A 20,254-nucleotide genomic window follows, 5' to 3' on the forward strand; every position below is an offset into this window, starting at 1 on the left:
TCGTAATTACAATCGAGGGGATAGCCTTTAATCCCGCTTATATGTGTAGCGACCGAGAGCATGATACGTACCACAATTCTCGCCGCTAAGCCAAACTCAGGTAAGTCATAATCGACTTCAGCACCAAACTGGACAGTAGGAGCTCCTATCTCCTGAAAGACCTCAACAATAACGACTCCATGGATAAGGACAGAGCTCAACGACTACTCACATAACATTGCAGAGACGTCACTGACCTAAGACCCGATATTGGAGAAGCGAGCAGAATTCCGCGATGCTCGCGGTGCTCAACAACGAGAGTATTCCGGTACGTCCCACCTTGCCGTTGTTTCGGAGCCAAATACGCCTCGTACGGCGATGGCATGCTCTCGTCGACCGTTTTGTGCATCACAACCGCACTGCCAACGAAAAGACTCTTATCGGACACCGACAGAGGTTCATTTGCTTTGTGCAAGTCGTAGACTCCAAAGTAGTTGTCCAAGGAATCTGGGGGGACCATCTGTAGCCGCTATACCGACAGGGAGTTGTACGTTGGGCTGCGGGGAGATATTATACACAGAGTTGAAGGACAGTGAACTACACACTGCTAGTAATAGTACCAATTTATGTCGTGTATACACACAAGGCTTGACCCTAAACGCTTGCTTTGGGTAAATTCCATTGATATCCGTATGGTCATTAACCCAAAATCCCTTGTTTACACGAGAGTGAGCAGTAGGGGTTCAGAGCCATGGATTCGTGTGCGTAGTTCAGCGGATCACGAACCCTATTCGAGTCGTCAGCCTAATGTGTCAGACAGACGCCAAGAAGGAGGAACAGTGGGTAGAGAGGGCAAAGTTGAAAATGTAAGAAATGAAACACTCCGCTCCGTCTGAACTAAGAGTGTGAGCAGTTCTGATTATCGCTCGCCCATTAATCATCTGCTCAGCGCAGTTCTGATTATCGCTCGCCCATTAATCATTTTGCTCAGTAACGGTAAGATACACTCCAGTAGTTGCTACGATAAACACAAAAAACTAAGATTCGGTAATTATTTGCTCTATGTCTACCGGATTGAGTCTAGTGGATTCGGGGAATCGTCGACCTCAACGATCTTGCGTCGGTCTTGGTGTGGAGCGCTTTGCTGACTCTTCACATTCTACCGGGATACATCAAGCTCTCAGCACCGGTGATCACAACACCGCTGCTCCCTACGCCGACCACCCCAACAACCCCGCTAATGGTTCTCCACGATTTGTCGATGACGGTACTGCCTCGAGTCAGGATGACGACGTCTCTGCGTTTCAGTCCAGTCATCGTGATGCGACCTCCTCTCCATCCAGACGAGGTGATGCGATGAGTATGCCTTCTCTGTGCGAGGACGGCAACCATCATAGGAGCTCTCCCTCTGACGAGTCCCTGTTCATATCTCCACCTCCGCCGGATACTTGGGTGCCTCCTCCTGATGCTATGCGTGAGACCATCCATGCCAACGGCAGTGATTTGCATCTTCGTCAGCCACTGTCTCAGAGCATCCCGCATCGCTCATATGTGGATGTCGGTGAGGTCGGTTCTGCCAGTGCCAATCATTCTGTTCAGACCCCAGCCGAGCACTTTGCGAAGCTGGCGTCGTTCTATCCGCCGTTCGCCATGCCTGATCTCAACTCCTATGGTTATCAACAGCCGGTGTATCATGTCGGACTGCCGGTACCGTCACACCTAACGTCTGGCAGCATGATGACATATCCTCCTACCCCATCATTTGGCATCGGTCATCAACAACAACATCGTCCACAACCACCGCAACCATCGTCGTCACTGCTTGGCCTAAACAGGTCGTCTAGCAACACCCCTCCCTGGGACGTCCCGGCGGCGAATCTTGTGAGACCAACAACTGCTGGCAAGCCTCATGCTGAGGTTCGCAAGCGATCACCACATCATCCATCCCGTCGGCGTCATCGAAAAAGGTTCTCTCGGTCGCCATCGTCAAGTCTGTCCGACTCTGGTTCCTCTATATCCCGTACGCTGAGTTCTGCCAGCGTATCTTCCTCTGGTTCTGAGTCTGAGCGTTTTGGCCGTGATCGTCGACACTATAAGAGGCCTCGCTCGATCGGTAAGTCAGATCATCAACGTCGTGTGGGTCATGGTAAATGGTGTGGTGCATGTCACGGGAGTAAATGTCGTCAGAAGATCTCTCTATCTGATCTCAACACTCTCCATAACATCGCCAGAAAACGCAAAGGCGCTGACAAGTTCCTGGGTCACAAGGATCGACGCAGTGGTGCTACGTGGGTTGCCATCATCAAGCGTACGATGAAGGGCTATCCTGATGCTGCTGTTTACCTGTGGGCGGAACTAAACTGTGATGATTCAGTGTGGCGTGACATCACAGCCGGCCGCAAAGCCCCTACTATGTGCCACGCGGACTACTCGGACCACCTAACAAGCCTCTACCGGCGCGTGAATACTCTCTATAACAATGAGGAGGTTCGCCTGCGTGCCGAAGATCAACTACACAACCTCCAACAAACTGCTAATGAAGACGTTGCTAGCCTCCTTGATCGGGCCGAGACTATCAGAGTGGAGCTTGTTAATCTTGGGTCTGAGCCGTCCGATCGTGATATGAAGCGCAAGATATTCGACGCGCTCCATAGCGAGAGACTACGTGATAGAATCGACGACTACTTGACGGATCATCGAGTTTCCTTGAGACGATTCACCAGGAAGCTGTTGGAGCAAGACTCTCGGCAACGTCATCGTGATCATCGCCATGCGGCAAGCCGATCTGGCCCCTCAGCACAGCTCAACGTGGCGAACGCATCGTATACGGTATCCTCTGGCACGACTGCATCTGCTCCCCTACCCAATGGTTCGACTACGCCCCCTTCCCTACCCGGCGGTACGACTACGTCCTCCTTCCTATCCGGTAATGCGACTGCACCAACTCTGGCGATTCGTACTGGATCCGAGCATGCCACGACCCTGCCTCAGCACGCGGTGCCTACTCTATCAGCAGGCCAATTTCAACCCTCTCGCAAAGGTCCGGGCTCTACAGCTCAGTATCTCGATCCGTCTGCGCTGCGTCCATCCATCCCTGCCGGAAGCTCGTCGGTCGATCCCAAGCAGTTTACCATCGAGTTCGTGCGGAGGTTTCGATGCCAACGATGCCTGGCACACGACCATTCCACAAGCAAATGTGGAACTGAGAAGATGTTCATGTCACAAGTTCGCTGTGACAAATGTGGGCTCTACCATGACGTTGCCCCCAACCCGGTACTCCACTGTGCCAAGGCGATCTGCCATCGTTGTTCTACTCCTGGGCATCTGTGCCGCGCCTGCCCCTCTCCCAAGCCCCAACGTGGCCAGCCCCGTGAGCAGCTCCAATCCAGTACAGCACAAGTCAACTGTGTCTCCGAGGAATCTACGGCTACATCGTCGCTGATCGCCATTGGCCTCAAGATCTCCATGAATGATGACTCTCGTTCTGCCACCGTACTCTGCCCGGGTCTCCTTGATACAGGAGCCGAGGCCTTCTTCTTACGGTCTGATGAGCTATCGTCATGGCGTGCTGCCGGTCTACAATTCCCTATTCTGCCCGATGACACTAAGGTCAAAGTTGCCAACGGTGCTTCCGTATCTACCTTGGGTCGTACTCCTCCGCTGCGTGTTACCTTCGTCACTGGCACCACTATATTGGCATCATTCCTTGTTCTCGAAGACCTCACTCATCGTATCATACTTCCTACTACAGCTTTGAGACAAGCTGGTGGTGCTAGGTGGGTGATAGGTGAGACTCCTTCCGAGGATCGGCTATTCATCGGCGGTGGGCACGTCCAACAGCACTTTGTTCCTCTAGCCGCATCGGGTTCGACGACTTGCCTCCGTATGGTGCTGGCAAGAGACTCTCCGAGTCCGACTCACAAACGCTCGGTGAAGTTCTCCGTTCTTCAAGATGAGTCGGAGAATCTCTGTCACTCGGCTGATCCCATCGACCACGATGTCTCTTCCACAGAGGGTCGCCACTTCCTACCGGTTTCTTACCGACCTGATCCATCCGCTCCTGCTGGACGTCCGTATATTGGCATTCCTTGGTGTGACGACAGGCATCGTCCTGCGTGGAACTATCATCGCGCCTATGCACGTGACAGAGCTATTTTTTCGAGACTCACGACAGAGCAACAAGGACTCTACCGTCAGGCCGTAACTGACCTGGTCACCGCGGGGTTCGCTGAAGTGGTCGAGAATCCAGAGCAGTGTGGATACTACATCAACGGCTTACCTGTGTTTCGGCCCGATAAGGCCACGCATCGCTGTCGTGTGTGCTTGGATGCTCGTGAGCTCAACCGGTACATTGCCAACATATCTACCAAGGGAGTGGGTCCGGGAAGTTTGTGGTTCTTCTTGATAGCTGTCCGCAACTGTGGATTCTTCCGTGCTGCCGATCTCCAAACTGCCTTTTTACGGGTCGGAATCCAAGATTCTGATAGCTTTTTCATAGGATGTGTAGCAGCATCTGTGACCATTCGTTTCCGCCGACTCCCGTTCGGCCTATCGTGTAGCGGATTCGGACTCGAATCTGTCTTACAAGATCTGCAGTTGCGATGGAGTCGACAGCTAGCGCCCCGACACTCGCCTTCCAACGGTCTGTACCCTACCACCGACGGTAGTCTCGTCAAGCCCGGTACCCGTCCTCTCGATGCCCCACCTGAGGCCGTTCCGCTCTGCTCCGTCCCCAAAGTTCTGGTCGACAAAGGGTTGGATTTGGTCATCTACGTCGACGACCTTGTGAACCGCGGAGAATGTCCAGCCGACGTCCACAATCGGTCTCTCTTTTGCTACTCCAAACTCGACGATGCGGGAATGCCTGTCCACGAGGTTAAAACCTTCGACAACATGCATCCAGCTCCGTCCCATGATCCCACCAACATCAAGGGCTTGCTCGGCTATCGATATGATCCTGGATCGGATTCTCTGTCACTCACGGTTAAACTCGAGCCTACCTACAGCCCGGAGACATGCACTAGACGTCTACTGGTTGGTGCGGTCAATTCCTTCTATGATCCTCTGAACCTGTTCATGGAGTTCGCCGCAGTTGGGAGAGGTCTTGCTCGCCTGGCTTCCCAACCCACGGATACCAAAAGTCCTTCGTGGGATGCTCCCCTGGACAACATTCTCGTCAAGAACCTTAACCAGTGGATCTCTTACATCCCTCGGGAATTCTGGATCCCTCGGTTCGCGGGTCTACATGATGGTTTGTATGCTTTCTCGGACGCAAGCTATGATGGGTTCTGCTGTGATATTCGCATGGGCAAGTTCCCCTTCACTAGGATTGGTGGGAGGTTTGGCCTGTTCTCCTTGGAGTGCGTTCACAAACACTCCATCGTACAAAAAGAACTGTCCGGTCTTTACTGCACTATCACACTCCTGGAGCGCCTACTTGATGTGGCCACAGCCCATGGTCCTCTGCCACCTTCGTGCGATATCTTTACGGACTCCCTCATAGCCGTCCATCGACTCAGGTCTACTGCCAACGACAATAAGTTGGGTATTTTCGAGCGTCGACGTCTTCGCCGTGTTCGTGAGTTTGTTACCCGAGCTCAAAAGCTGGGTATCGTTACTCACGTAAGGCATATCGCCGGTGCTTACAATCCGTCAGATCCCTGTACTCGCCCCTTCCGTGAACCGGTCGAGCTGACGCCCTTGCCGCCAGACCAAATCAGCATCGGGGTGTCGTCATCACTCACTTCAGATCTCACTTATCCTCGACAGCTCCCCTCGAGGCCGGCCGAGAATGATGGTGACGATCTAGATCCCGATCCGTTCCCTCTGATCGACTATTCCGACAGCGAGGCCAGTTGTGAGCTCAATTTGGTGACCATAGTGTCCAGCCCCGAAACTGATGTTGGTTTCGTCTCCGTTGAAGAGCTTCAGGCCGATCAGAGTTCCTGCTCATCCATACGAACTATCAAGGAGAAGCTGTCTACAAAGACTGAAGACCCAACACGTCAACGTCTCTCCAACTGGTATCGCATCGGTGTCAATGGCCTATTGGTACGCATTCTGAGTGCCAAGATCAGTGATGAGGATTCCCCTGTGGTCGAGAGGATCGAGCAGGTCTTGGTTGGATCTGAACCGTTAAAGCACAAGTTGGTCGAGAAGGCGCATGACGCGTTTCATCGTGGCGAGGGTGGTACTCTGCGACTGTTATGCTCTCGATACTTCTGGAAACGCATGCGTGCTTACGTCAGGCGCTATGTTAACCGCTGCGATGCCTGTGCCAAAGCTAAAGGAGACAGGATTGCCAGATGTTCACTCGGCTCGGTTCCGTGGTGTGGGGGCGTTGGGCCTCTCCGTGTTGTTATGATCGACTATAGTGGACCATATGAGAATGGACAAGATCCATCCTACGATCGCTACGCTGTCACTATCGTTTGCGTCGCCACACGATATTGTCGAGGTGTCACTGTCCCTGATAAGAGCTGTGCTACACTTCTCCTCAAGCTTGCGGCCCTCTTCGACTCTACTGATTGGCCTTCCTTGATATTGGCTAGCGACTCGACGTTCCGAGGACACCAATGGACCCATTTCTGCGCCTCTAACAACGTTATCTTTAAGGAGCTCCCTGCCAACGCACCTTTCCTGTTAGGATCTGGTGAGCAGTTTAGATGAGGAAATACCCATCATCGTCATCGCTCCCTACTGTCGAAGGTCCGATGGTCTACCCGTGCGCAATGGCGAAGAGTACTTGGCTAATGATTCCTATCTCGACCACACTTCACCGACAGTAATTGACCTACGCTCTTCTCTAACGGTGGTACGTCGGATCACTAGGGCTACCCTGAGGATGATTGCAGCTGAAGGTGATCATGATGATTGATCGTTTACTATCTCAAGAGTTTGCTGACATCTTCTATCTTCCTTCTGCAATATCGTATATAGTAGCTCGTTAATTCACCTTGTCGCTGGGCCCCCCAGTGTGAGCAGTTCTGATTATCGCTCGCCCATTAATCATCTGCTCAGCGCAGTTCTGATTATCGCTCGCCCATTAATCATTTTGCTCAGTAACGGTAAGATACACTCCAGTAGTTGCTACGATAAACACAAAAAACTAAGATTCGGTAATTATTTGCTCTATGTCTACCGGATTGAGTCTAGTGGATTCGGGGAATCGTCGACCTCAACGATCTTGCGTCGGTCTTGGTGTGGAGCGCTTTGCTGACTCTTCACAAGAGCGCTCGCGCGCTAATTAAAATTCCCATCCAGCGAGCTTTATTACTAAGCTCTGGCAGACTAGTCGTCTGTCTCAACGAGAACTATCCTTCGGTCGTCTTAGTAGTACACAGTCACCGACAACTATACCTCAGTTGCTTACTGCCTGAGACAGGTCATTCCTAAATACGATCGATATGTCGAGATCGTTAGCAGCGGCGTGGAAGATTTCAAAGCATGGTTAGTACAGTATTATTGTACTTTGTCCCTCTCTGCTTTCAGGTATGCAACTCTGCATATGCTCTGTCCGACTGGAGAGACTGAAGATGACTCGTCCATCACAGATGATAGTCAAGATGCTTCATCTGACAATTATGACGCCTCCTCTCCTGAGCTGCAAGCCAAAGCACGCAGAGCTATGATGAAGGTTCTCCTGGTATGGTACTGCATTATGTAGAAACTCGTTTATTCAGTCGGTCAGCCCCGCGTCTGAGGACTCGCCTTCTCGTGGCTCGGAAGAACGCCAGGTTGCGCAGGTAACCATCGTTAGCTTCGGTATCTTCCATCAGGCATCCTAATGTCTCAAGGTTAATGCTCTGAAGCAGATCGTCTCTAGCCAAGGAAGGCTAATCGATGCTCTTCGGCGTGACAGGTGAGGTGGATCGTGACCATTATTTTGTACTCCATCGATCTCAGGGATCGCATGCAGATTCTAGAGATGCAAAATCGGGATCTCGTTCGTGTCCTGAAAGGTATGACGTGACTTCGTGAGGAAGGTTGACTCGTTCTCCCTGCTGCAGAGCGTGAGATCAGCTTGGATGAACTAATGGGAGTCTGCCAGCGCCTGATGGACCAGCAAGGGAAGTGGGTGAACATCCACCTTGTACGGAACACGGCCGTGCTGAAGCCGTCTAAGCCTGCTTCGGCCAGCCGAGATCCTTTCGCACTGCCTGCAGTGCCTCATGTATCGGAGTCTGAGAAGAACGAATATAAGGTTGGTACTACATGTCGGTGAGGAGTAGTGCGTGGTTGTCGTAGCGACCTGTCTTCGCCCCCAAGCCACGCAAAGCGTCCATGGGCGAGGATAGTGGAAGCGATGATGACTCTTCTGGAGTGGATGTCGCAGATCTCGAGTAGGTCGAGTACTTTTTGTCATGCTTCTATCTCGTCTTCTGCAGCAATAGCGAGTTGGATGTTCTCGTGTCGTATTTGGACGATAAGCTGATGCTGTTGAAGAGAATAGGAAAGGAGATTGGTAGCATAACTGGCTCTACGCCTCGCCGAAAGACACTTTTTCGGCTTTCTGTCACAGACGCCGGCTCCCCGAAAGATGAGGATTCCGATGAGGAGGATGCCAGAGTCGACGCTACACTTGAGAATGTTGTTGCCGAGGAAGCCGAGATTACCAAGCTTCAGGATGAGTTGCATTCGCTCCAGAAGGAGAAAGTCGCTGTGAGAAGCTGAGCTTCGGAGTCTGATTGAGTGGCGCTCCCGTTAGCGTGTGTTGGACAGCACTGCTCTGAGCAATATGGTGAGAGGCCACGAGTAACCGGTGACAAGCAGATATGCGTACAAGCTCCTGTAACTATCGAGTATCCTCTTGGTAGAGAGTGAAACATGATTTAATCATTATCAGTCCTGCCATCACATGTCTCCGAGCTGGACAACGGAATTGTGTTACAAGTCATTTGCAAATTATCTAATCTGGACCGAGTACACAAGGTCGATTGTTTTCTTCATTCGAGTGGTAGTAGGAACGTGAGAGTGGCCCCGATGCATGCAGCTTCCGATGTCCCCACATCAGGAGCCGGAAATTTCGAATGCAATACACCATACAGACTCAATTTACCCGTAGGATTGCCTGCCTAAGTGGCCAATGCAACGCGCTTCGCCTAACGAATTTCCGCCTTTCTGACAAAAAAGTTTTGTGCGGGGTTGTGATTCGTGACTTCGACCAGCCCCGCGATCGTTCACGTTATTGGTCACTAGGCACTCATTCTGCCTCCTGCCCTGCTCACTTGTGGTATCGTCGCTGGTGAGGCTTCAGCCTAATGAACCGTTGGGAAGAAGTCGAAGTTCCTGTGGGTCGCTAGTCCGGAGATGCCGGGACTCGTGCATCATCAACAAATTCAGTGGCGATATCAATCTTCATGAACTACGTGACGAAAACAGAGCACACAATCAACGGACGGAAGTATATCATTCATACTTGTGGTGGTACACTCTATCTTCTCCGCTGAATTCACATGTAAACCTGGCCATCAGCCCTCGCTAGATGCTCTCCTGCACAACAGGCTTCAACCTCACAACACTACATGTTCTGCCGGACAGATCTCTAAGCACCCCCTACTTGTGTGCATCGGCCACTTGGGCGTAGCAATGTCCTCGAAATCGCGCGTAGTCCTGCCAGGAACGGATATTATTTTTGCTATTAATGTGCCTCTACTTTGATGCACGGGTGTGACTTCCTTACTCTCTAGGTCCTGGCTCAATTATAATGCGTCGGTTTTCGTGGTCATATAGGATTATGCCCCGTTGAGTGTGTCCATACCCTGCATCTATCAAACTCAGCTTTAAAATCGATTCTGCTGTGTAGTACGATCAGGCTCAGCTCCATCGAGAAGCTTATTTCTCTCCAAGGACTTACAGCGCTTCCCCTCAGTTCCCAAACTTGTCTGCCCGATGTTCGGACGCATCCTTACCCTGGTTATCGCTCTCTTTGTTCTGGTGGCTGCCGAAGACGTACCCCGTCCCACCACCACCACGACGACGACCACGGCCACCCACGCGCGCAGTTGGAAGGCCATATGCCCTGCTCAGTGCGATCCCTGTAACTGCAGATGCTATGGGCCGCATAAGCCATGTCCTAGGCCACATTGTCCACTGGCGTGCAGCTTGTGTAATACGTTATGTAAGTGCTGCAAGAAAGAGTAGATCGTGACCAACTCTTCCAAGTTGATAAGAAGTTGTATTTGCTCACCACAAGCAGCAGCGGTTCTTCTTTTCTTGACCCCTACAGTAAGGCGTTCCGAAGCCTATCGACGCTGAGCCAATCTGAGTGCACCAGTTTGAGCCCGGCATTTCGACTTATTATTTCAAGTGCGGGGAGTTTAGTATGGCTCTCTTGCACCATTCATTTCCCATTACGATTTTATCATCCCAATAGATTGAGGGTTTCATGCTCAGACTCGACAGGGCTCTGAGTTTCGTGAGTAAATTTTTGTCTGGATATTAACACACTGGATTAGCTGCGACTCCGTTGTCGTATATCGAAAAGTACACAGGAAGGCTTTCTGAGAAAGCCTTCCTGTGTATTCAACAGATCTGATAGTAATGTCAAAGACATCTCGAATGGAGTCCAAAGCACATCGAATCGTCCAAATATCTATGAAGGAGGTCCCCTTAGCAACCGACTCAGCGGTTCCCCGAGTCCTCAATTCGCATGCTTCTTCTTGCTGATTGTCACTTTGTATGTGATATTGGCTCTTGAGGGCATCACTGTCGGTGTCGGTATTTCCAGAGGCAACAAACCCTCCTCGCATTGCCTTGCGTTCCAGAGGTAACGCGATTTGAGCGCATAAGTCTCAACTCAGCATTCTGTCATATCAATCTCAAAGGCCCGAGAACGGTTCCTCTGAGAGGAGTCCTCTCGTACTATTCATTATCATCTCAAACACCGGTACAATGCACTGGAGACTCGAACTCAATGCAGCAGAGATACCATTGGGATCATCCCAACACAATCTTAACAACAATATAGCAAGCGAATTAACTATCTCTCCACTTCGGTGAGTAACTTCTTAACTTCCTTCAACTCATCCTTCAACCACTGCCTTCACTCATCATGGCACTTGCCCTCGTCCAACTCAGTTCCGCTCTACTCTATCGATGGATGGATACTGCTCTAACTCCAGCTCCGATGCAGCCCGATCGGTCTTATCGTCGGCTACTGACAGCATAGGAAACAGCACCTGAGCAATACAATCGCATATATCATGATGATAACAACAGAGGATATACTCGTGGAGTGCCATATTTCGAGCATCTGTCTAGTAGGGCCTGCAGCAGCCAGTGGTATCGTGTGATCCGGCTCGTTTTCACGGAGAGGAGGCTGTCACCTTTTGAATTTCAGGGCGGACCCAATTTCCCGGGCTCAAGCACAAATTGCGCAGCATCCAGCTGCCTCAGCTTGAAGATGCCAATCTGGCTACGTATAGTGGATACTTCGAGGCTATGCTGTCCCTGTGGAAGGCAATTCAGCGCCTTGTGAGTGATGCCTAGCGAAAGTCACCATTCACAGAACACCGAGGTCGATTCCGGGTGATGCAGACCTCGTGCGTGAGACATTCGGCAGGCTCGTTTATCATCCCTCAACGAGAGTTTTCACTCCCAAAAAGACTCTGCTTTTCACTCCACCAATAACATCTTGCGCAAGGTTTGTGATAAGCATCCTTGGGCCCAGAATGTCATCGTCGACTAATTCGTGTTTTCTGATGAAGTTTGGTCCATGGATGAACTCCCCAGTCGTAAGGATTCGTCTATACCTCACCATGAAGAGCTCCATGAACTGTGATAAACGCGACAATTAGACGTGCTATGGTGTCAACAGACAACAGCATGCGCTTAGTAACTTCTGGCATCTGTATGGTGACACATGCGCCTCGGTCGTATGTATCCATCGATTAGAGAGTGCAACTCCTCTTCACCATAGAGGGGTCCTCGATCACCTCGCCGCTATTCCGAACCAATTTCTTCCTCCAGCTCATCTACCATATGCTCCATGGCGATGATTTGCTGATGCAGCATGGTCTTCTCAGCTGTCGGAGAAACCAATGCAGAAAAACTTCGTGCAATCACGAGGGCCGTGATAACCAACTCACTCTTCAAAGTAGTGAGGCATTGCTGTAGACGAATGTTCTCATTCTTCTGAACGCCCACCTGAACATGCCGACCATATTGCGCAGGATCGCATAACCTGTAGGCCCTAGTTGCATAGTAGATAGCACGGACGAGTATCGCTAATCGAGTGAGAGAAACAGCGGAACTCCAGACTCATTTCGTACTGAGTGAGCATGTGAGAGTGAATTCACCTTGGCTTTGAAGTCCTCCTCCATCTGCTGTAGCTCAACTTGGAAGAATCTGAGTGCGGCCTCCGACGCCGAGCTTGATTCCCGGAATACAGTACTTTTGGGTATTCTCTAGCTCTTTATTGAGGCCGTGATTAGAAGATGCGGCCGTCGACTTCACGTGATCGATGCGGGTTCGATCCTCGCCTAGGGCATCCGTTTGATTCTGAGAAAAGACTCCATGCCTCGCAGTCAGCATGAAACACGCGAGCCTTGATGTTTAACGCTCGATTGCTTCCCAAGATTAGGTCGAGTCGAGCGAGCGGTCATACCTGTAGGGTCCTAGCGACATTTTGAACCCGTAGTTTGAGACCGCTAGCAGTGGAGGATAACCCACCCGCCGATGGTGAACGAGCGAGCCCTATGGTATTCGCAGACGAATTCTTCATGCAGCAGATCAAAGGACCCTAACTATCTGGTAACCATCATATTCATAAACTCCACACGCCTATCCGATGAGAATGCTTTATCGAACCAGAACGGAAAGGACCCAAAGAGCGGGTGGGTTCTCCTCTCCCTCGCTCTAGTCTATATCATTGACCACAACAGTGACGAGAATGAGAATCCAATGAACCTACTCGTGCCCGCCAACGGTGCAACTACGACTCCTCTGAAATCGTCTACTCAATCGCCTGAATGAATGCGCAATGAGAGTCAGGACCCGGAAGCATGTGCTTCCGTGTATGGTAACCCGAGATCCCCGCGATTCTGTTGGCAACTTTCAGCCACGTCTCTCACCGCGTACCCTCCTTTTGCCGAGAGTGGCCTAACAGTAACCTCAGATCAGACAGTGACGGTCATCATTGACAACACTATAACGGGTTTTCAGTCAGAAACCTATGTGTCCCTGTATTGTGAGGATTACGGCATTCCTTCGTCGAGGAAGCTCGGGTGTACATCAGAGTTTTGGAGCGAGACTATATTTGGTCGGTGAGAAGTAACTTCCGTAGAAACCGGGCATTCCCCGATGGGGACGATAGTCGTCTGAGGAACAGCGCCGAATATATCACATCACATAGTCACCTTGAACGGTGCGAGCCTACACGACTCAGTATTCCATGCTTTTCTTAGTGCTCTTCTTAGGAAGTAGGCTAGTGTGAATATTTGGCAGTACGCCACCAGAGGCAATCGTGACGTTACTCAGGAATCTGAGGATTCATGGCTCTTCCTAGCCGATATAGGAAAACCATCATTCAACTTACTCATTGAGCTCTTCATCGTTCCTGACTGCTAGTTGTATATGCCGAGGGTTGATCCTGCTCTTTTTATGGTCGCGTGCAGCGTTACCAGCTAACTCCAATATTTCAGCAACCAAATACTCCAGCACAGCAGCCATGTACACAGGAGCACCGGCGCCTACAAGCAAGGAATTTGTGAACAACAAAGCGGACCAGATGGATTCACGCCTGGAAAATTAATGGAACTCGCCTGTAATTACCAACACGCTTGGCGTATCTGCCATGCTTCATGTAACGGGCGATTCGGCCAACGGGGAACTGCAGACCCGCCTTAGCGGACCGAGTCTTCTTATCTGGGAGACACAGGGTTCGTGAGTCCTCCCCTCGAGAAGAGCTCTACAAGAATCATAACTATGCTCAAGTAGAAGCGGATATATTCTAGAATTCCATACAAGTATGAGTAATGCCCTCATTCGTACGGTCTGACGATGTACATTCGATGGTCGTGAGAGGATCCTGACCTTCCGTATTACTACTACCCTTGGACATTCCTTCATGCACAGCTCCCTTGCCTTTACCAGACATGTTCAGAAACTATCTATTGAATAAAACTAGCAACTGAAACGGACATCGATTCTATTGAATTGGCGGCCAAAACGATCGTTTGCTCGGAGCCTCCCCCATGACTAGTCGAAGATAGAGTTATACTGGATGGGAATTTTAATTCGTGGGCGAGCGCTCTGATCTCAGACGGAGCGGAGTGTTTCATCTCTTACATTTTCAATTTTGCCCTCTCTGCCCACGGTTCCTTCTTGGCGTCTCTCTGACACATTAGGCTGACGACTTGAATAGGGTTCATGATCCGCTGAACTCCGCACACGAATCCATGGCTCGGAAGCCCTACTGCTCACTCTCGTGTAAACAAGGGATTTTGGGTTAATGACCATACGGATATCAATGGAATTTACCCAAAGCAAGCGTTTAGGGTCAAGCCTTGTGCGTATACACGACATAAATTAGTACTATTACTAGCAGTGAGTAGTTCACTGTCCTTCAACTCTGTGTATAATATCTCCCCGCAGCCCAACGTACAACTCCCTGTCGATATAGCGGCTACAGATGGTCCCCCCCAGATTCCTTGGACAACTACTTTGGAGTCTACGACTGGTTGGTCCTCAGCCGATTGGATGAGACTGTCAATTACCAGGAGCATTCAACCAATCGTGGTTGGAGGCTCATCTATCGTGGTAATGTCGATCCTCAGGAGCCTCTTCTCTGGCACGGTGCTGAATTCACGCTAAAAGGGTCACAAGGACGAGTTGAAGGGCAGAAGAAGATCTTCGTGCGCCTGGCAAGTCTACAAGGGAACCTCAGCATTGGCTTAACTGAGTGTGATGATCCATGCTGCGTGTGTCGACGGAAGTATCCTGGAGCTAAACAAGGCAAAAAAAGTTGTCGGAAATCTGTTGGATTCAACAGTGACGGTGTGAAGTGGAATCGCGGAAAGCCCGTCCAGATGAAGGCATATCAGATCTGCCAAGGAGATCTGCTAGCGTTGATACTCGTCTCTGCCGGCTCTGACAAGTTCGCCAGAGTTGAAATCGGAGTCAGTCAAAATCAATCCTCGATGACGATTCTGCCGGTGAAGCTAGAGTCTGACAGTCCGGGTGGAGGCCGGCTTGTGATCAGAGCTAGTGGGAGCGCGACTATCGATCTGTTGCTTGGAGATGGCCCAAGTCGCACACTGGGACAGGGTGTTCCGTTGTGGCAGGCGCTCCCGTGAAGTGAAGTGAAGGAAGAGCCCGAGTCCGAAGCCGACTGTGACATGCCTGATGCATGATGTCCGCTCCGTTATGTCTTCCATGATTGATTTGACTTGAAATATTTGAATCTGACCGCACAGATTTCTGAGTGCAGATATGTCTGGGATCGCGACTGGTAGCCAGGATGGTATCAGTCGCGTTCAACGACAACTTTGTAGGTTCTCGATCGTTTTAATCTCTACTCAATGCCTTCGAGTTGGGCGCTTCTCAGTCAAAAACAACTAATCTGGATGGATCTTCAGAATGACGAGCACGTACAGGACGGTCTCTCAGGCGTATAATCATGACTGGTGCTGCGAACTGAGATTTCCACCGTGATATAATCCGGAGATATGAACGCTGCATCGATTTGCAGCGCCTCCTATATAATCCGTGAGCTTGTTCAGTGTATCTTCGACTTCACGGACGTATTTCGTGGGCACCATCCCATCAATCTCAGATGTCATGTCTAAGATGTGAGCTCGGCAATCGGTTGATGCAATTGCACAGCCTTTCCGACTCTCAACTTTGGATCATCAATGATTCATCATCTTCCAGCGACGCCACTAGGAGACTGAACTGCTTCTGCATTCCTCGACGCACATCGTGGGGTCAACTGCCTTTACGCAGTTGTTGATTTTGATACTAGGACTTACTCTTCGAGATAATCAAGACGAGCATCATTCACAAAGCGCTGAACAGCCTTTCACAGGGACAGTATAGCCTCGAAGCACCCAATATCCGTAGCCAGATTGGCGTCTCCAAGCTGAGGCAGCTGGATGCTGCGCAATTTGTGCTTGAGCTCGGGAAATTGGGTCCGCCCTGAAACCCTCGAGAACACTGTCAGCCGAGCAAATTCAAAAGGTGACAGCCTCCTCCCCGTTAAAACGAGCCGGATCACACGATACCATTGGCTGCTGCAGGCCCTACTAGACAGATGCTCGAAATATGGCACTCCACGAGTATATCCTCTGTTGTTATCATCATGATATATGCGATTGTATTGCTCAGGTGCTGTTTCCTATGCTGTCAGTAGCCGACGATGAGACCGATCGAGCTGCATCGGAGCTGGAGCTAGAGCAGTATCCATCCATCGATAGAGTAGAGCGGAACTGAGTTGGACGAGGGCAAGTGCCATGATGAGTGAAGGCAGTGGTTGAAGGATGAGTTAAAGGAAGTTAAGAAGTTACTCACCGAAGTGGAGAGATAGTTAATTCGCTTGCTATATTGTTGTTAAGATTGTGTTGGGATGATCCCAATGGTATCTCTGCTGCATTGAGTTTGAGTCTTCAGTGCATTGTACCGGTGTTTGAGATGATAATGAATAGTACGAGAGGACTCTTCTCAGAGGAACCGTTCTCGGGCCTCTGAGATTGATATGACAGAATGCTGAGTTAAGACTTATGCGCTCAAATCGCGTTACCTCTGGAACGCAAGGCAATGCGAGGAGGGTTTGTTGCCTCTGGAAATACCGACACCGACAGTGATGCCCTCAAGAGCCAATATCACATACAAAGTGACAATCAGCAGAAAGAAGCATGCGAATTGAGGACTCGGGGATACCGCTGAGTCGGTTGCTAAGGAGACCTCCTTCATAGATATTTGGACGATTCGATGTGCTTTGGACTCCAATCGAGATGTCTTTGACATTACTATCAGAATCAGATCTGGTGAATACACAGAAAGTCTCTTTCGATATACGACAACAGAGTTGCAGTGTGTTGATATCCAGAGAAAACTCAAAGCCCTGTCGAGTCTGAGGAGGAAGCCCTCAATCTATTGCAATGACCATATCCTTATGCCAAATAAATGGTGCAAGCGGAACCAGTCTCAACTTCCCGCACTAAAAATAATAAGTCAAGATGCCGAGCTCAAACTGGTGTACTCAGATTGGCTAAGCGTCGTTAGGCTTTAAAATACCTTACTGTAGGGGTCAAGAAAAGAAGGACCGCTGCTGCTTGTGGTGGGCAAATACAACTTCTCATTCACTCATGGAGCCTTGGTTGCGATCTGCTTGGTTACTAGTTTTCAGCACACACACAAGTTAAAACACTCCAGAGCACAACCCGGTATAAACCATTTACAGAGTGGCAGAGTGGGTGGCACCCCATCATATTCAACACAAAAACATTTACAGGTCTTGCACGTATCAGGGCATATGGCATCCCAAACGTTGATGATGTCTTCGACGGCATTAACCACCAGAACAAAGAGAGCGATAACCAGGATAAGGATGCGTCCGAACATCGAGCAGACAAGTTTGGGAACTGAGGGGAAGCGCTGTAAGTCCTGCGAGAGATATAAGCTTCTCGATGGAACTGAGCCTGATCGTACTATACAGCAGAATCGATTTTAAAGCTGAGTTTGATAGAGGCAGGGTATGGACACACTCAACGGGGCATAATCTTATATGACCACGAAAACCGACGCATTATAATCGAGCCAGGACCTAGAGAGTAAGGAAGTCACACCCGTGCATCAAAGTAGAGGCACATCACATTAATAGCGAATAAATTATCCGTTCCTGGCAGGACTACGCGCGATTTTAAGGACATTGCTACGCCCAAGTGGCCGATGCGCACAAGTAGGGGGTGCTTAGAGATCTGTCCGGCAGAACATGTAGTGTTGTGAGGTTGAAGCCTGTTGTGCAAGAGAGCATCTAGCGAGGGCTGATGGCCAGGTTTACATGTGAATTCAGCGGCGAAGATAGAGTGTACCACCACAAGTATGAATGATATACTTCCGTCCGTTGATTGTGTGCTCTGTTTTCGTCACGTAGTTCATGAAGATTGATATCGCCACTGAATTTGTTGATGATGCACGAGCCCCGGCATCTACGGACTAGCGACCCACAGGAACTTCGACTTCTTCCCAACGGTTCATTAGGCTGAAGCCTCACGAGCGACGATACCACAAGTGAGCAGGACAGGAGGCAGAATGTGCCTAGTGACCAATAACGTGAACGATCGCGGGGCTGGTCGAAGTCACGAATCACAACTCCGCACAAAACTTTTTTGTCAGAAAGGCGGAAATTCGTTAGGCGAAGCGCGTTGCATTGGCCACTTAGGCAGGCAATCCTACGGGTAAATTGAGTCTGTATGGTGTATTGCATTCGAAATTTCCGGCTCCTGATGTGGGGACATCGGAAGCTGCATGCATCGGGGCCACTCTCACGTTCCTACTACCACTCGAATGAAGAAAACAATCGACCTTGTGTACTCGGTCCAGATTAGATAATTTGCAAATGACTTGTAACACAATTCCGTTGTCCAGCTCGGAGACATGTGATGGCAGGACTGATAATGATTAAATCATGTTTCACTCTCTACCAAGAGGATACTCGATAGTTACAGGAGCTTGTACGCATATCTGCTTGTCACCGGTTACTCGTGGCCTCTCACCATATTGCTCAGAGCAGTGCTGTCCAACACACGCTAACGGGAGCGCCACTCAATCAGACTCCGAAGCTCAGCTTCTCACAGCGACTTTCTCCTTCTGGAGCGAATGCAACTCATCCTGAAGCTTGGTAATCTCTGCTTCCTCGGCAACAACATTCTCAAGTGTAGCGTCGACTCTGGCATCCTCCTCATCGGAATCCTCATCTTTCGGGGAGCCGGCGTCTGTGACAGAAAGCCGAAAAAGTGTCTTTCGGCGAGGCGTTGAGCCAGTTATGCTACCAATCTCCTTTCCTATTCTCTTCAACAGCATCAGCTTATCGTCCAAATACGACACGAGAACATCCAACTCGCTATTGCTGCAGAGGACGAGATAGAAGCATGACAAAAAGTACTCGACCTACTCGAGATCTGCGACATCCACTCCAGAAGAGTCATGGTTTGTTGCAGGCCCTACTAGACAGATGCTCGAAATATGGCACTCCACGAGTATATCCTCTGTTGTTATCATCATGATATATGCGATTGTATTGCTGAAGTGCTGTTTCCTATGCTGTCAGTAGCCGACGATGAGACCGATCGGGCTGCATCGGAGCTGGAGTTAGAGCAGTATCCATCCATCGATAGAGTAGAGCGGAACTGAGTTGGACGAAGGCAAGGGCCATGATGAGTGAAGGCAGTGGTTGAAGGATGAGTTGAAGGAAGTTAAGAAGTTACTCACCGAAGTGGAGAGATAGTTAATTCGCTTGCTATATTGTTGTTAAGATTGTGATGGGATGACCCCAATGGGATCTCTGCTGCATTGAGTTTGAGTCTTCAGTGCATTGTACCGGTGTTTGAGATGATAATGAATAGTACGAGAGGACTCTTCTCAGAGGAACCGTTCTCGGGCCTCTGAGATTGATATGACAGAATGCTGAGTTAAGACTTATGCGCTCAAATCGCGTTACCTCTGGAACGCAAGGCAATGCGAGGAGGGTTTGTTGCCTCTGGAAATACCGACACCGACAGTGATGCCCTCAAGAGCCAATATCACATACAAAGTGACAATCAGCAGAAAGAAGCATGCGAATTGAGGACTCGGGGATACCGCTGAGTCGGTTGCTAAGGAGACCTCCTTCATAGATATTTGGACGATTCGATGTGCTTTGGACTCCAATCGAGATGTCTTTGACATTACTATCAGAATCAGATCTGGTGAATACACAGAAAGTCTCTTTCGATATACGACAACAGAGTTGCAGTGTGTTGATATCCAGAGAAAACTCAAAGCCCTGTCGAGTCTGAGGAGGAAGCCCTCAATCTATTGCAATGACCATATCCTTATGCCAAATAAATGGTGCAAGCGGAACCAGTCTCAACTTCCCGCACTAAAAATAATAAGTCAAGATGCCGAGCTCAAACTGGTGTACTCAGATTGGCTAAGCGTCGTTAGGCTTTAAATACCTTACTGTAGGGGTCAAGAAAAGAAGACCGCTGCTGCTTGTGGTGGGCAAATTACACTTCTCATTCACTCATGGAGCCTTGGTTGCGATCTGCTTGGTTACTAGTTTTCAGCACACACA

The 20,254-nt window shown here is 50.0% G+C and overlaps 2 protein-coding genes across 2 annotated transcripts; one reads left to right on the forward strand and one right to left on the reverse strand.

Annotated features, from left to right (window-relative positions):
• Nucleotides 1–1,041: 1,041 nt before the first annotated feature.
• Nucleotides 1,042–8,652, forward strand: Pmar_PMAR004034 (hypothetical protein; the record flags this gene model as incomplete). The annotated part of the gene is made up of 12 exons (XM_002764765.1): nucleotides 1,042–1,686; nucleotides 2,102–2,125; nucleotides 2,167–6,631; nucleotides 7,344–7,428; nucleotides 7,471–7,624; nucleotides 7,662–7,724; nucleotides 7,776–7,840; nucleotides 7,885–7,940; nucleotides 7,989–8,182; nucleotides 8,227–8,321; nucleotides 8,367–8,443; nucleotides 8,501–8,652. 12 exons carry the CDS (start codon nucleotides 1,042–1,044, stop codon nucleotides 8,650–8,652), a joined length of 6,075 nt encoding a protein of 2,024 aa, XP_002764811.1.
• Nucleotides 8,653–13,140: 4,488 nt separating this feature from the next.
• Pmar_PMAR004035 (histone H2A.1, putative) lies at nucleotides 13,141–14,112 on the reverse strand. The gene is made up of 5 exons (XM_002764766.1): nucleotides 14,032–14,112; nucleotides 13,753–13,845; nucleotides 13,517–13,670; nucleotides 13,358–13,462; nucleotides 13,141–13,298 (listed from the first exon to the last, which is right to left on the reverse strand). The coding sequence occupies exons 1-4, from the start codon at nucleotides 14,075–14,077 to the stop codon at nucleotides 13,363–13,365; spliced, it is 393 nt and encodes a 130-aa protein (XP_002764812.1). The 5' UTR covers nucleotides 14,078–14,112; the 3' UTR covers nucleotides 13,141–13,298; nucleotides 13,358–13,362.
• Nucleotides 14,113–20,254: the final 6,142 nt, after the last annotated feature.

Source organism: Perkinsus marinus (assembly GCF_000006405.1).
Source record: "Perkinsus marinus ATCC 50983 genomic scaffold scf_1104296976192, whole genome shotgun sequence".
NCBI lineage: Eukaryota > Perkinsozoa > Perkinsida > Perkinsidae > Perkinsus > Perkinsus marinus.

Excerpts from the sequence above, each read along its gene's own strand:
- Pmar_PMAR004035 (XM_002764766.1), bottom strand. The coding sequence starts at position 14,077 with ATGTCTGGTAAAGGCAAGGGAGCTGTGCATGAAGGAATGTCCAAGG. Across the intron at positions 13,846-14,031 it reads GCATGAAGGAATGTCCAAGG|ATAAGAAGACTCGGTCCGCT; the intron begins GTAGTAGTAATA and ends TGTGTCTCCCAG. Across the intron at positions 13,671-13,752 it reads CAGATACGCCAAGCGTGTTG|GCGCCGGTGCTCCTGTGTAC; the intron begins GTAATTACAGGC and ends CCTTGCTTGTAG.